This window comes from Carettochelys insculpta, chromosome 6 (assembly GCF_033958435.1).
Source record: "Carettochelys insculpta isolate YL-2023 chromosome 6, ASM3395843v1, whole genome shotgun sequence".
Classification (NCBI taxonomy): Eukaryota; Metazoa; Chordata; order Testudines; family Carettochelyidae; genus Carettochelys; species Carettochelys insculpta.
Window position 1 is genome coordinate 118,542,600 of NC_134142.1, and position 16,131 is coordinate 118,558,730.

General features: G+C 51.1%; 1 protein-coding gene across 6 annotated transcripts in view; it reads right to left on the reverse strand.

Annotated features, from left to right (window-relative positions):
• Positions 1 to 1,409: 1,409 nt before the first annotated feature.
• The window catches only part of SYT7 (synaptotagmin 7), a 155,051-nt gene continuing 140,329 nt past the window's right edge, over positions 1,410 to 16,131 (reverse strand). Inside the window, exon 13 of one of the 6 annotated variants that reach the window (XM_074996028.1) lies at positions 1,410 to 2,407. In XM_074996028.1, the coding sequence (XP_074852129.1) occupies positions 2,303 to 2,407 (105 nt within the window). In that variant the 3' untranslated portion in view covers positions 1,410 to 2,302. The remainder of the gene's footprint in view (positions 2,408 to 16,131) is intronic. The other 5 variants (XM_074996026.1, XM_074996027.1, XM_074996029.1 and 2 more) reach the window with 5 other exon arrangements.

Below are 16,131 nucleotides of genomic sequence, written 5' to 3' on the forward strand. Positions count from 1 at the left end.
GCACTGGTGCAGTCAGAGCTGGGCCAGTCTGGGCCCCGCCCCCCCACGGCCTATTGTGTGGGCGAGGTAAAGCGCCTTTGCTTGGGGCCAGGCCCCAGGGAGCGGCCCACCGCGCAGGAGCCCCTCTCTCGGGGCACCATTACCACTGGCCTGAGGCGACAGGGGGCCACACCCAGCCCCACAGCTAGAGGGTGACAGCAAGGGGGGGATCTGCACTGAGAGCACCTCTTAGGCCTGGGGGATGGGCGCTGGAGGGCTGGGTGGGCTGTGTTTGGGGGGTTGGTGTCAGGGTGTGGGGGCTGGGTGGGCTGTGTATGGTGGGGGGGGTCGGTGTCAGTGTGGGGGATGGGTGGGCTGTGTATGGTGGGGGGGGTTTGGTGTCAGTGTGGGGGATGGGTGGGCTGTGCATGGTGGGGGGGTTCAGTGTCAGGTGGGGGGATGGGTGGGTTGTGTATGGTGGGGGGGTCGGTGTCAGGGTGGGTGGGCTGGGTGGGCTGTGTATGGTGGGGGGGTTCAGTGTCAGGGTGGGGGCTGGGTGGGCTGTGTATGGTGGGGGGGGTTCAGTGTCAGGGTGGGGGCTGGGTGGGCTCTGTATGGTGGGGGGGTTGGTGTCAGGGTGGGGGCTGGGTGGGCTGTGTATGGTGGGGGGGGTTCAGTGTCAGGGTGGGGGCTGGGTGGGCTGTGTATGGTGGGGGGGTTCAGTGTCAGGGTGGGGGCTGTGTGGGCTGTGTATGGTGGGGGGGTCGGTGTCAGGGTGGGGGCTGGGTGGGCTGTGTATGGTGGGGGGGTTGGTGTCAGGGTGGGGGCTGTGTGGGCTGTGTATGGTGGTGGGGGTTGGTGTCGGGGTGGGGGCTGGGTAGGCTGTGTATGGTGGGGGGGGTTCAGTGTCAGGGTGGGGGCTGGGTGGGCTGTGTATGGTGGGGGGGTTCAGTGTCAGGGTGGGGGCTGGGTGGGCTGTGTATGGTGGGGGGGTTGGTGTCAGGGTGGGGGCTGTGTGGGCTGTGTATGGTGGGGGGGTTGGTGTCGGGGTGGGGGCTGGGTGGGCTGTGTATGGTGGGGGGGGTTCAGTGTTGGGGTGGGGGCTGGGTGGGCTGTGTATGGTGGGGGGGGTTCAGTGTCAGGGTGGGGGATGGATGGGCTGTGTATGGTGGGGGGGTTGGTGTCAGGGTGGGGGCTGGGTGGGCTGTGTATGGTGGGGGGTTCAGTGTCAGGGTGGGAGGGCTGGGTGCTGGAGGGGGGGCACTTGGGGGCCCGTATGTCTGGGTGTATGGCAGTGCTTGGGAGGTGCTTGGGGGCGTTCTCTCCTTGTGCAGGGGGATGGGGCGCTCACCACTGACAGGGAGGTAAAGGGGGACTCCAGATCCCATTAGCCCTAAAGCTGAGCCCGGTTTGGCTACTGCTGCGTCTGTTGTGGCTTCCGATCCCGTGTGCCACAGGAGGGGAGCCGCTGCCTGGTGGGCAGCTCCTTCCACCTCCCCATGGGGCATCAGTTCCTTTAAACCCCACCCCGCAGACAAGTAAAATCCCATCTCCTGCATCGGAGCCACCGCTGTCCCAAGGGACCCGGGGCTGCTTCCAAGGCAGGGCAGAGAGAGCGAGCGAGCGAGCGAGCCGTGAGCAGCCCACACGCGAACACGGGACACAGCACGCTTCTGCGCACACACAGCAAACGCACAGTGGCGCGGCTCCCCCACCCCGGGCCGGGCCGGGATGCTGGCCGCTAGTGCTTATATTATTCTTATTACTCTTACAAGTTTTATTGAATTAAAAAGAAACGACCTCAAGGAGCTGGAGGGCGTCTCCCTTACCGGCACGCGCCCCCAGGGGATGCTGGCTTCCTCGGGGCAGTGCTACCACCGGGCCTTGGGCTGGAAGAACTCGTAGGAAGTGTCGTGTGGCAGCAGTGCTTCCTCCTCTCACCGCCCCACAGAGCCAGTCGTACCAACGCTTCTTCCCCGCCCCCCAGGCCCACAACAAACCAGCGTCGGGGCTCCTTCCCGCCTAGAAGGCCGGCCTCGCTCTCGCGGCGCCGCGAGTCAGAAGGACAGGCGAAAGCAGGAAGTCGGGCACGAAAGGTGCCCCCGTTGGTGCTGGGTGCCCAGTGGACACAGCGGGCAGCCGATGCCGCTTCCCAGAGTTTGGAAACGTCGCCAACTTCAGTCCCTCAGCTCCTCATCAGCCCCGAGCGCGTCCCCTAGGGGGAGCCCCGAGTGCCTCTGTTGTGCATAAAGTAGTGAGAGCATGGCCAATAAATGTGGACTTGGAGCGGTGAAACTCAGAGAGAATCCTGAGCTGCTGCCGCTCAGGCCTTCAGCTGGTGCCACTGTGCCACGGCCTGCCGGGGATGAGCGATCATATCCTTCCAGTGCTTCACCTCCCCGGGGCCACTCTTCCAGGACAAGTAAATCTACAAGGAGAGAAACCCAGGAGATCATTGATTTAACCCACGGCTGTGCCCGGGCCACAGTGCACTCTGATCTTCTGCACCACCCTCTCCCAACCCCTTCCTCATGCTCTGACCTCATCGCCTCCGTTCGTGTCAGCTCACTGGATTCCAGCTCAGAGACTTGGAGGCAGGAGGGACCAGCATGATCATCTACTCTGACCTGCGTATTGCAGACCACAGAACCTCACCCACCCACTCCTGTCGTAGACCCCTAACCTAGGGCTGAGTCACCGCTGCCCTCAAACAATGGTTTAAAGACTTCCCGTTCCAGAGACTCCACCACTGACACTAGGTAGGTCCTGTTTGGTTCCCCTTCCTCACCTTTGTGTCTCCGCCCATGGTTGCATCTCTCCTCTCATTGTCCTTCTCCCTGCATGCTCCGTCTTATTCCCTTGTCATCCTCCCTCTTAACACCTTATGTTCTATGGTTCCCACCCTTGGACCTGCCTCCCCATTCTTGTTCCCCCAGCAAGTGCCCTGCCTTTGTTGTAGCGAGCCTGATGAGCCAGCAAGAGCAGCATGCCCAGAGAAGGGAGGCGGTTGGCTGGGAGAGAAGACCAGCTGGCTACACAGGCTTACTGGTGAATGGGAGAGGAGGTGGCTCATGGGTTTGCAGCAGCAAGGAGGGTGTCCTGGAGATGCTCTGGCTGTCTGGAGGTGACCCACGCTCCAAAGGAGAGAGACAATCTGTGGGATGCGAGGCTGTGTCACTAATACAACACCTCCTCTGCATTGCTAGCCACTGGCAACAAGGCACAGGCCAGCCCATTCCAGGCAGTTGGGCAAGAGCAGAGAGGCTTTGCAATTTAGCCACCAGATCTCTTTGGGGCATGCATTGCTGGCCACTACATTTCAACCCAATCCCTTTGGGCCTCCCATCCGGACCAAGATCACAGCCCTGTTCCATGGCTCTCTTGTAACACCATCAGCCGATTTTCTGCACCCACCCCCCAAAGCAAATTTGATGGAGGCGTCAGAATTAGCTACAAGGCAATGCAAGTGAGTGAAAACCCCTCCGCATGGGCTGGGTTATTTTTATCTATACAACTACATAGAAAGTGTGCCTGTCAACCCTCCTGCAAACTGACAGCCAAGACATGTTACAGATGCACTAATGGAGCCTTGTGACTGTCACTCAGAGTAACAGGATTTCATAGCTTGAGTTAAGGTATGCTATCCTGGTAATTATTCAATCAGAAGTTATTATGATGTTGCCAGCAGCAGAGCTGTGGTTGAAGTTGTGGAAGGCAATCTATTTTCAACTTCGGGCTGCAGTTGCTTGGAACATACTTGTCAATTTTCCTCTGCAAGTTTCTTTCAAATTCTTTGCTCCATTGCTTGGAACTTTCTCCACAAATTTCCCGTAGTGATGAAATGGCTCTCTCTCAATCTAGCCCTGCCTACTGGACCACTCTGGATCTACCTACCTAGCTTTTGGCACAGACTTGCCCAGGCAAGTATACTATCTGTGTCCAACCATCCTCTGGTATTTCAATCTTGTGGAGTCCATAAGCTAAGCACAAGCTAGTTATCATGGTTATTGCAGGACATTTGTGGATAGGGTGGTCACTTTTGCATTTCCTGAATCCCAGGCATTCTGGTACTTCTGGGAATGGCTGTGACCCACACCGGCTGGTATAAGCAGGCATGCAAAGTCACACTATTGGGAGCTGGAGTTGTGCACTCTTCAAAACGGTGCCCTTCCTCTGATAACAGACAAAACCACCCCCGGTTTAGTCTCAGTACCAACCAGGGGACAAACCAGCCAAAAAAGAACTGCCCCACTCAAAACTGAGCAGCTGGCCTTGTAGTCAGATGGGAAATATCTGTGGTGTTATGTCACTTTTAGATTACAGGTTGAACCTCTCTTGTCTGGCAACCTCTGTATTGTGGCATGATTTTGGTTAGCCTGATGACCCCTTAGCAGGGAGGTGGCCAAGTTTCCTGTGGTCCCATAAAGTTTGTTTCCAGCCCCCAGTCCTGGCTGTCAGTGTTCTGTGCTGTTATTTAGCTGTAATTTACCCCAACGTGTCCCCTAAGAGCCCAGTAAGCAGTGAAAATGTTGGTAACGTGTTAGACAATATTGACCTCCCGTGGACTGGCAAATTCTCTTCTCCAGCACCAGTCAGGTCCTGAGGGTGCCAGATTAGACAGGTTCAACCTGAACTGGGTTCCAAAGCTGCTGGGGGTGAAACCTCTCACGGCAGGTAGGAGTGACTCTATCAGCACTGAGAACAAGGAACATCCATTGACGAAGCATTTGCAGCCTGCGGCAGACACAGCCTGATGCAATAACAAAGATAAAAGAACACCAAGGAAAGACTGTGATCAGAGGACCATGAGGACTGAGCTGAAGTTAATGAAACTTCTAAACGCTGAACTGCGACAAACATCCGTGACCATATCAGAGAAAGAAAAGGGGTATTCTGTTTGTGAGCCAGCAGCAGTTCAGGGGTGTACAATCTATATTGACAGACCAACCTTAAAGGCTGGAAGAGAACACAGTTAAGAGACAAGAGGAAAGGTGACATTTTCTTGGGTTCTGTTTATTTTGGGAGAGGGCCAAAGAACAAAACATAGCGCACAGCAGCCACAAAACACATTGCAAATGGACTGCATGGCAGACCAGCTGTGTGCCCGGTGAGGATTAGCTGCTGCTGGGAAAAATGCGGTGGGAAAAAGGTTTATGCTCATGGAACAAAGTAAGTTAATGTTGATAAATGCAAAGTAATGTATATTGGAAGATATAATCCCAAGTGTACATACATTATAATGGACAGATATTTTGGAGCATCAGCATTCGTTGGCAGAGACCCCCTTCGACAGATGCATCTGACAAAGCAGGTCTTTGCCCACGAAAGCTGATGCTCCAAAATATCTGTTAGGCTATAGGGTGCCACAGGACCCCTTGTTGTTTTTGAAGACACAGACTAACACGATGGCCTCTCTGATACTTGTACACTATGATGGGGACTAAATTAGCTGTTATCACTCAAGAGAGAGCTCTTGGAGTCATTGTGGTGAGTTCTCTGAAAACATCCACTTAATGTGCAGCAGCAGTCAGAAAAGCAAACAGGATGTTAGGAATCATTAGGAAAGGGGTAGAGAATAAGACAGAGAATATCTTAATGCCTCTTTATAAATCCATGGGACGCCTACATCTTGAACATGGTGTGCAGATGTGGTTGCCTCATCTAAAAAAAAGATATCTTGGCACTGGAAAAAGTTCAGAAAAGGGCAACAAAAATGATTAGGGATTTGGAACAGCTGCCATACAAGGAGAGATTAAAAAGACCAGAAAAGAGAAGATTAAGGGGGGGGGACATGATAGAGGTGTATAAAATCGTGACTGATCTTGAGAAAGTAAATTACTTGTTCCCACAACACAACAAGTAGGAGGTCACCAAATGAAATTAATAGATTGGTTTAAAACAAACAAAAGGAAGTACCTCTTCACACAACGCACAGTCAACCTGTGGAACTCCTTGCCACAGGATATTGTGAAGATCAGGACTTTAACAGGGTTCACAAAGGAGCTGGATAAATTCATGGAGCATAGGTCCATCTATGGCCATTAGCCAAGATGTGTGGGAATGGTGTCCCTAGCCTCTCTTTGTCAGAAGCTGGGGATGGGTGATAGGGAGGCATGACTTGATGATTGTCCGTTCTGTTCATTCTTCTAGGACACCTGCCATTGGCCACTGTTAGAAGGACACTGGGCTTGACGGACCCTTGGTCTGACCTAGTATGGATGTTCTTATGTCCTACATTGTACAGAGCGTGGCTAGATCCCTCAGGAATGAATAAATGGAAAAGCAGGTGTGGGTGTGACTCCCAGCAATGAGGGAGCCAGCCTGGCACAGCCTTCCATAAAGCAGCCTTTGGCTGGAGATGGTGTCATGGAGTCACAGGTTCAGTGTTCTGGGATTGCTCTGGCTGACATCAGACAGGACTCTGGGGGAGCATGTCTCCCATCAGTGCACTCTCACCAGGGCAGGACTCCTTGGCTTCAGTGCTTCCTGAGTCGGACCTTGGAGTGTCCAGTGCCCCTGTTCATGCCCAGAGCTCTCTGCAGAGAGTCCCCCTGAATGGGGCACCTGGGGAAGCCTCATATGCCCCCAAAGAGACCATGCACCCCATGTCTGCAGTCAGCAATGGAAACCAGAAGGGTTTCTTAGATTTTGAGAACACAGCATAGAACAGATCTTAGACAGCTAGAAGTTAGGAACAGCTTGGGGCTCTCTCCTCTGTAGTTCCCCATCCACAAACTGACCAGCTTCCAGCAGCCCTGTCACACCCCTCTTCTAGCCTTTGTCTCTTACAGATCACCTGGTCTCCGCCCCGGCTTTGTTCTTCAACACCACTGGTGATCAGCTGCCAGGATACTGGCCACTGTCTGAGCCCAGGCAGTCACACCTGCCCTCTGCGAGTCTCTGTAACTATCACGCACACAGAGGACACTGAAGCACAGAGAATTCAGACAAACAGTTAAGAACAGTCCCACTTCTTCCCAGATGGTCAGGTTGGCATTAGTGAAATTGGAAGAGGGGTGAGAATGCCAGAGGTGGATGGAGAAGAAAGTCTGCAAGAGAGAGGGCAGACCAGGAAGCTGCCCATTGGAGACTGATGGCAGTGGAAGACAAAGCAGGGAGTGGGAGAGCACGAGCTCAGAGCATGGGAATTATAAAATATGGGCCTCAGTCCAGGAGCAATGCCCCCAGAGATCAGCCAACTGTGGAAAGTGATGTCCAGGCTGCAAGGGCAGGTAACGCAAGAGGAACAGCTGATTACCTCTGAGAGGATACACAGCATACAGCAGAGTCCTGATGCACAGAAAATGACCGTCCTGCTTCTCAAGCAGTCTGGTAAAGCCTTACATGTGCTTAATGATATGGATCCGGAGCAAGCCTTGGCTTACAATCAATCCCAGGGAGCCATACTGAAAACATTTCAGTTCCCCTAAGGTTTATCGTCTACAGTTGAGAAACCTCAGCAAATGTCAGCTGAGTCACAGAGATATGTTTATAAAATGTGCAATTACTAAGAAAGTGGATGGGGCAAAGGGGCAGAGGAGGATGTGATTAGGGAGTCTGATGCGCTCCCAGGGGAGAGGGTAAAGCTGTTTGCTTGGGGGAATCCAAACCCCTGGCTGGGGGAGGGGGGAGGTTTAAAAGGTACTTTGAGGCTGGGGGTCGCCAGGCCACACCTGCAGATATGCTGGTGAGGAATGATATTATTTCTGTGTGTAGAGCTGTTAATATCATAACTGGCAGCCAGAGGGAGTATGTGCCTGGGATCCTGCAGAGCGGGAGGCAGCTGACTGGGGAGGCAAGACTCCCATACCCTTTGCAGCGGGCATCAGGGATATGTCCGCAGGGAAGGGGATGAAGGGATGAACCTTTCCTGAGGCAGCCTCAGTATAACTGAGGCCAGGAGGGGTTTGCTGTTGGACAGGATGCACTGCTTCCACAGAGGCAGCAGGCTGATGTACACCGCAGGTGGGTGGAGGACGCAGGGACGAGGGTAACCAGATAAGAGAGCTGAAACCCATCAGGGCTCAATGTGGCAACAAATCTGATCTCCTCCACTCCACAGGCTGCCAGCACCACCCAGAGCCTGCACACTGCGCCCAGCTGGTGAGGTCAGGGGTGTGCTAAGTGCTAGCCTGCAGGGGGAAGAGCAGAGCTGGTGGGACTGGAAGCAGAGCACCTATGTGGCCAGTAGACTTGAGAAGTTTTCCCTTGGTGGCACGAAAAGCCACTCCTAAGCGGTACTGCAGGTGGGAGTGACTCACACAAGCGTGGCGCTATCTGCCCAGATCCACTACAGAGACACCTCCTGCGAGGGGAGATGAGCTCCGGTTGGGACAGGAGGCTAAACTGTTCCTACTAAGCCTGAGAACCTATGATGGAAGCGGTTCAGCAGGCGGTGGCCTTTGCTTCTAGATGGAGGTGGGGCTATGCTGAGGGTCATGGTGAGCGTCTCAGGCAAGTGCTATCTGCCTGGAAGTGCAGGACTTCTCGAGATAAGGTAGGAGGTTCATCTGTCTCTCCCTTATCAGCCTGCCTGTCACTAGAGCAAAATCTAGGGAGCTTTTCTGAAAACTTGATGCATAATCAAATGGTCTATTTTTGACTTAGAAGAGAGGAGGAAAAAAACTTCTTTTTTTCCCCTTTCTAACAGCCCTGAGTCAGCTGTTCAGCTGGTGTACATCAGTGGAGCTCTGCTGAGCTCACCAGACTATGCTGATTTACAACCATTGCCTGGTCTCTAAACCATGGTGCTCATTAGAAGAATGACTGGAAATGGCTTGTTTGGGCGCAACAGACCTTGTTCCCCAAGGCCTGGAAGAGTTTCACAGGTACAGGAGAGCGAGCTGGAGCCCATCTGCCTCTTGCACTGGCCAAATGCTCCCCTCTGTTCCCAAGCACTGTTTTTGTGGAATGATGCTGGAGACAGTTAGGCCCTAGCTGAGTTTCCAGATACTTGGTAGAGCTTGCAACACTTCTGGTAGCTAGCCAAAGCCGCTCCTGGCTCATGAGCTGGGCATGGTGGCTGTGAACTTTAAGGGCTTGTCTACACTGTTTTGGCAGAAAAAAAAACCCTTTTTCCAGAAAAAAAGCCCCTTGTGTGCACACTGCAAAGCCTGTTATTCTGGAATAACAGGGCATTTAACTCGAAATAGTAACTCCATGCAAGCAGCTTTTGCTAACCCCCACCATCCCTTTCAGTTTTGAAATTGACTCAGTGTGTACACAGCAGAGGTAATTATGACTTAATTGCCCTCCAGGGAGGCATCCCATCACTGCTCTTATTTTGAAATTGGGCTCTCTAGTGCAAACATGCAATTTCGACCTGCTCTTGCAGTGGGAGTGCTCTTGTGAGAAAACTTTTTTCGAGGTTCGAATGTGGAAGTAAGTTATTTCTAAAAACCCTGCACTGTAGACAGAGTCCAAGAGTCCATGTGGAGGCCTGCAATGTCAGTGTGCACAGCACAACTGAGAACTGGAAGGGCTTGAACCTCTTTAGCAGGAGACACAATTTAAAGTGAGAGAAGCAAAGTAGTTAGGTTCTATTCACTTTCTTCATCAACGGTTTAGATCTTGGCATACAGAGTACGCTTGCTACGTTTGCAGATGATACCAAGCTGGGAGGGGGTTGCAGTTGCTTTGGAGGATGGGGTCAGAATTCTAAATGATCTGGACAAACTGCAGAAATGGTCTGAGGTAAACAGGGTGAAGTTTAATAAGGACAAATGCAAAGTGCTCCACTTGGGAAGGGACAATCAGCTTCATACATACAGAATGGGAAGCGACTGTCTAGGAAGGAGTACTGTGGATGGGGATTTAGGGGTCATAGTGAATCATAAGCCAAATATGAGTCAACAGCGTGATGCTGTTGCAAAAAAAGCAAACAGGATTCTGGGCTGCGTTAACAGGTATGTTGAGAGCAAGACATGGGGAGTCATTCTTCCGCTCTACCCAGCGGTGGTTAGGCCTCAGCTGGAGGACTGTGTCCAGTTCTGGGTACCACATTTCAAGAAAGATGTGGAGAAATTGGAGAAGGTCCAGATAAGAGCAACAAGAATGATTAAAAGTCTAGAGAACATGAGCTATGAGGGAAGACTAAAAGAACTGGGCTTGTTTAGTTTAGAAAAGAGAAGACTTTCTTTTAAGAAAGAGGCACCTCTTCTATAAGAGTGTCTACACTGAAGCTGGGAGGTGTAGTGCCCAGTTCAAGGAGTCATGCTCAGGTTAGTGAGGATCGAGTCAGCATGCTAAAAATAGAAGTGTAGCCATGGTAGGCACAAGTGGCGGGAAGGGTCAGTTGGACCCTGTCTGAGATGTGGGTATATACTTGCTGGGGCTAGCCCTGCACACAGCTTGTGCCGCTGGGGCCTACAATCTGTTTTGAGCACACTAGCCACATTGGAGCTAGTGTGGGTATATTTATGCAAGCTCAGAATTGCACTCCAGCTCAAATTGCCAGCCTACCCACGGGCACTAAGCAGCCCAGCATGGGGCTTGGAGGGTCTTGAATGACTGGAGGGTAGTTGATCAAATGGCTGGCAGTCTTGAATGACTGGAGAGTAGTTGATCAAATGGCTGGCATCACACAGGCACTTCGGAAAATGCAACCTATGACGACAGTGTATGTGCAAGGTAACTGAGTTAATATTGCTGCAAACCTTGGATGAGAATCCAGCCTCGGTGGCACTGATGATCACTAAGCAGCATCAGTACAGAGGGAGACAAAATGTGGGCGCTCAGATCAAAAGTCTACTTGCGTCACTATCATGATAGCGCCTAGACACTCCAAACAGGCTGTGCTAGGCACTGCACCCACATCTAATGAGAGACAGCCCCACCCCAAAGCATTTATACCCTGGACAGATGATGAATAAGAGAAAATCGTTACCCTTCTCAGATGCATGGAAAACTAAGCGCATGAAAGGTGAGGTGATTGGTCATGCCCTAGGCCTATGGCAGAGTCACGAACTGAACGTACAGCTGCTAAGGCCAAAGCCAACACAACCAGCCATCCTCTCGCTTTGTGCTTAAACTCTCAGCTTCTTAATGCCGCTTTATGTTCTGCTTTTAATTTAATATACATGGTGTTTGTTTTATTGCAGCCCGGCATGAGGGAATAATTGACTCCCTGCAGCATGCAGTAATAATAATGAGATTATCATGTCAATTTATCATCATTACACTAATGGGGGGAGAGTTATAGATACTTAGTGTAAATCAGATTTACAACAGGTTTATTTTTTGTAATTACTGCCTGTAATTTTGCCCTTCAAATAAGGGGCCAGCTCCCCAGCAGGTGTAAATTGGCTGTATCGCCATGTGAATCAGTGAACCAGATTCTTCTCCAGCTGGTGTAAATCAGCATCATTGCACTTGAGTCAATGGGCCAGATCCCCAGCGGCTATAAATTGGATGTAGCTTCACTGAAGTCAGTGGTGCTCAGCTGACGTATGCCTGTTGAGCATCTAACTCAAGGCTGTTAACCTCTTCTTTGGCTACACTTCTGGGCACGATGAGTGTCTGATGTAAGATCAGAAGGTGCTACAGCCAACGTAGAATCCTCTGACTGGGCCTGATTACTCCCACCTGCAGCCCCGTTAAAGCCAATGGAACTATTATCCTTAGTAAAAGTCATCGGATCATATTTCTCCTCCTTAGGGCAGCTTTATTGTTGGTGGAGACTATGCTCTACCTGGAACTGCAGAGCACTGAGCTGTTCATTTTCTCTCTCTAAATGGAGTTTTATTAGATTCAAGTTCACCTGAAAGCCAGGTCTGCAGCATGCTGCAGGGACAAGTGTAGTAGAAAAGTTCAGGTAGAGAGATTGATTAGACACGGGGGCTGGCTGAAAAATTGTTCTCCTTGGCCTCTGAGGATAGGACAAGGAGCAATGGGCTTAAATTGCAGCAAGGGAGGTTTAGGTTGGACATTAGGAAAATCTACCGAACTGTCGAGATGGCTAAACACTGGACTAAACTATCTAGGGAGGTTGTGGAAGGACCCTGTCTCAGCATGTCTTGGATCATGTCAAGTCAGAAGCTAAAAGGAGGAGCTGAGACAGCAGGTGGGCTGATTGTAGAGTTTAGTGCCAGATCCCACATTCCCCAGAATTCAGGTGACTTCTGGGGTTTGTTCGAGGATTGCCTGTAGTATGGAGTAGGCTGTTGGGGAGGCTCCACTCACCCATATGCAAAACACGACTCGTATTCATAATCCCCAGCCGCTCCAGAGTCAGCAAGGCGTCCTGGGAGGCTGCGGTGGATTCTCATTGGCACAGGCTGATGGGAGCAATATGTGGCTGTAGGGAAGAGCGAGAGCCTGCGATGCTGAAGCTAGGCTGCTGCAAGCGGAGTTGTTTCCCCTTGTGTTTTAATGAAGTGATGAACTTCATTTTTGTTAACAGAGTTATCCGGAGGGGCTCAACGGGTGGGCACTGGACTATGAGGCATTTTGCCTCCAGGACACCAGTTTAAATTTAGGTTCGTAGGTTCCCCTCTGGCATCTTCGGTTGTTAGAGTGAAATGAATTCAGTAGTCTTGGCCCACTTCCCCGTGAATATGCCTCTATGCCATGAATTCAGCACCCCCTTGATGACAGTCTCAAAAGAGAGGCTGAGGCTTGAATGGTGCCATGTCAAGTCAGAGATGGGGGACAGGGTTGTCTTCGTCAGTTGTTCCTACCAAGTGGCAGGAGAAGATCAGCAGTGAGGATATTCACAGCTCAACTGTCTCCATCAGCACTGGGTTGGGTTCGGTGGGTTTCTGAGTACAGACATCTCATCAGGATGGAAGATCAATGAATGAAGTGTGTTCATCCAGGAATGCTGCTACACACCTGGCAATCCAGTGGGCACCAAATGCTTCAGCGGGGCAATATGACCGCCCTTCGCGCACGTGCATGGAACACCCAACCTGACCACCTTAAGGACCTGACTAGGGATCTCTGTGAGTGATGCCTAATGTGCAAGGAATCAGATCCTTTGGGATCTGCCTGGATGATGATGGGCCTGACTCATGCTCTGTGCTGGGGATTAACAGCACATGTCCCCACTTGAGGGCTGTCACACTAGCACCTTTCATAGGTGCTAACCTCAAATGAACATTTAAATAGTTTATCTGGGGAGTGGTGGAAGGTGGTCTACTTCTTCTTGCTCAGGGAGGACAAGACTTTAGACTGATCAGTTTACCAGAGCTCCATTATGTGGGCATTATTCCTACGGCTTAGCCTCTCAATCACCTTCGCTTTCCCATAGGCTTTTGGGCCATTTGCAAGTTTGGAACTGTGCACTGCAATAGCTGGGCTCTGTGCTGCCAGATGGAGGTTGACTCCTTGTGTTTCCTTTGCAGTGTTGGGGAGGGGTGCAACTCACTGTCGTGATGCAGTTCAGCTGTCCTAACTGGAGGCAGCTGTTCTTGAATTGGTGTAAAGAAAGTGGTGACTCTTCTGCTGGTGAAATCCTAACACAGCAGGGAAGGGCACAAGATGTGTGGCCAAGATTCTAGAATCAGTACTGGTAACAGTGATTGGCCAATGAAACTGCTGTCCAGATCCAGCTGAGGATGCAGTACCAAGAATCCCCTCGCTCGTGCTAAGGATGATTTACTCAGCTTTGCAAATACAGAGCTGTACTGGATGGTAGCGTCAAGTCTATGGGAATATGTGACTACTGAAGATTGTGGGATGCTACTGCCTCACTGATGTGATTAGCAGAGTAACACTGGGAATGTGCCGGACTGGTACCCATTGTGTCTTATGGAGTTGTCCCAGTTGGTATAGTATCTCTGGGTGGATACTCAACAGGTTGTACAGTGATAACATGCAGTGTTCTCCACATCTAAGGGTTGTCTCCAATATTCTTCAGATGTGGCTTCTTGGCAGGATATGCATGGTCTAAGGTAGGGGATTCTACTGTTATGCTGATGTCCTGATCTAGCTCTAGGTCTGTACCTATATTTGCCTCTCTAGACTGCATGAGGAACACACTATGAAATCCATGACTAGATGGCATGAAGGCAACTGAGACTATATCCTGGTGCAGATGAACTAATGCAGGCTGGAGATAGGAAGAGAGCCCTATCTCCCTGGGCTGCTCAGCCTTCAGTGACACAGTGGTGTTCATACACTAACTTTCAGAGAGGGACATTTCAAGGACTGTGGATCCCCAAGCCCCAGAGATACCCTAAAAGACCCCTACAAGACACAGGCATTGGAAAGAGGCCAAGCAGATCAATCACTTGTTGCTTGTATTTGTAGCTGGCTGTTGACCAGGGAGCAGAGTAACTGTAACAGGGGAGACCTCTGAGTGGGGAGCAGTATCAAGGGAGGGAACCTCAGGAGACAGTGCCAAGACTCCCATAACTTGCAATGCTCCCTGACAGGCTAGGGGAAGATGAAATTCACCAGATTTGCCTCTGATGCCCGAATCATCCAGAGCAAATGCAGAGGGGGAGAAGCTGGTGGACAAATGAGCTGGGGAGATCAGGGCCTGAGGGTCACTATGGCCAGGTGTAGCTTTCCCACTTGGCAGAGGAAGAAGTGGTGCAGAGACAAATGGGAGCTCAGCTTTCCCCTGACTTCAATATCCACTGCCCCTGGCAACAGCAGCCAAGAGTGAGAGCCTGCAGGGCAAGTCAGTGTTGGTCTGGGGTTGGAGGGATCAGGGTCGTATGTCATTAACGATAGGGAGGAAATAACACCACCATTGGTTGTTTGTCTTGGCTCTGCCTGATAACAGTCAATCAGGTCAAAGCCCTTAGAGGCATAATTGCCACTGCCAGCCTAATTCAGGCAGGCCATTACCACAGCCGTGGGAGAGAGGGGGGACAGATTCAGGCATGTGTGTGCATGTGTGTGGTGTTGACATACAACCAGCCATGTGCACACTCAATCCTGGTTGATTGCAATTGCATATGCATTTCTGTATGCACACAATGGAGGGCCTGGAATAACACATCCTTTGGGACTGAGTCCCACTCCTGGGTGTGTCCAACCTGTTCTCTGTTATAGCTCCTCCCTGCGTCACAAAGGCCAGGCAATTGCCTGCCCCTGCCCTCCATGCATCTCTTTCACCAGCAACTATAAACTGCAACACAGTAACTCTAAACCTGGAACCAATCCCTGCAACAAACCTCGCTGCCAGCTCTGCTCACATACCTACACCAGCGATACCATCACAGGACCTAACGTCAACCATACCATCAGGAGCTCTTTCACCTGCATATTTACTAATATAACATATGCCATCATGTGCCAGCAATGCCCCACTGCAATTTACATTGGCCAAACTGGACAGTCTCTACATAAAAGAATAAATGGACAAATCAGACATCAGGAACAGTACAATACAAAAACCTGTAGGAGAACACTTCAATCTGCCTGGACACTCAGTGCCAGGTTTAAAAGTAGCAGTCCTACAACAGAAAAACTTCGAAAATAAAATGCAAAGAGAAATTTCTGAGCTGCATTTCATTTGCAAATTTGACTCCATCAGCCAAGGACTGAACAGAGAGTGGGAGTGGTTGGCCCATTACAAAAGCAGTTTCTCAGCTCTTGATGTTCACACCTCCACATTAGCATCTGACAATGGACCACATCCTCCTTGATGAACTGACTTGTTTTCTCCTCTCTTGATGTTCAGAACGCCACATTAACTGCCAATGATGGGCCATTTCCACCCTGACTGAATAGACCTTGTCAGCTCTGGCCCTCCCCTTTACTGAGACCCCCTCTTTAAATCCTCCTCTGAAACTGCCCCCTCCCACTCATGCATCTGATTAAATGGGTCTTTGCTCATGAAAGCTTATGCTCCAAAATATGTTAGTCCATAAGGTACCACAGGACTGCTTGTTGTTTTTGAAGATACAGACTAACACTACTACCTCTCTGATACTTTTACATTGTTTATTTACACCTGCCCAGACAGTTCCAGCCCATTGCTGACCTAGCAGCTTTGTGCTGATGGGTGAGTGAATGTGCTTCGTAAGTGCTACCTCAGGCACACTCAGGGACGTGAAGCCCTGCTCTGTGAAGCATCAGCACCACCCCAGCATGGCCCAGCAGGGACGGGGTTTCCAGTGTGTCCCGGGCTCCGAGCCACTCCTCTCTGCTTTGGCTGGGTCTCCCCTCCCTCTGCTGGGGTTAGTAGAAACACTGGCC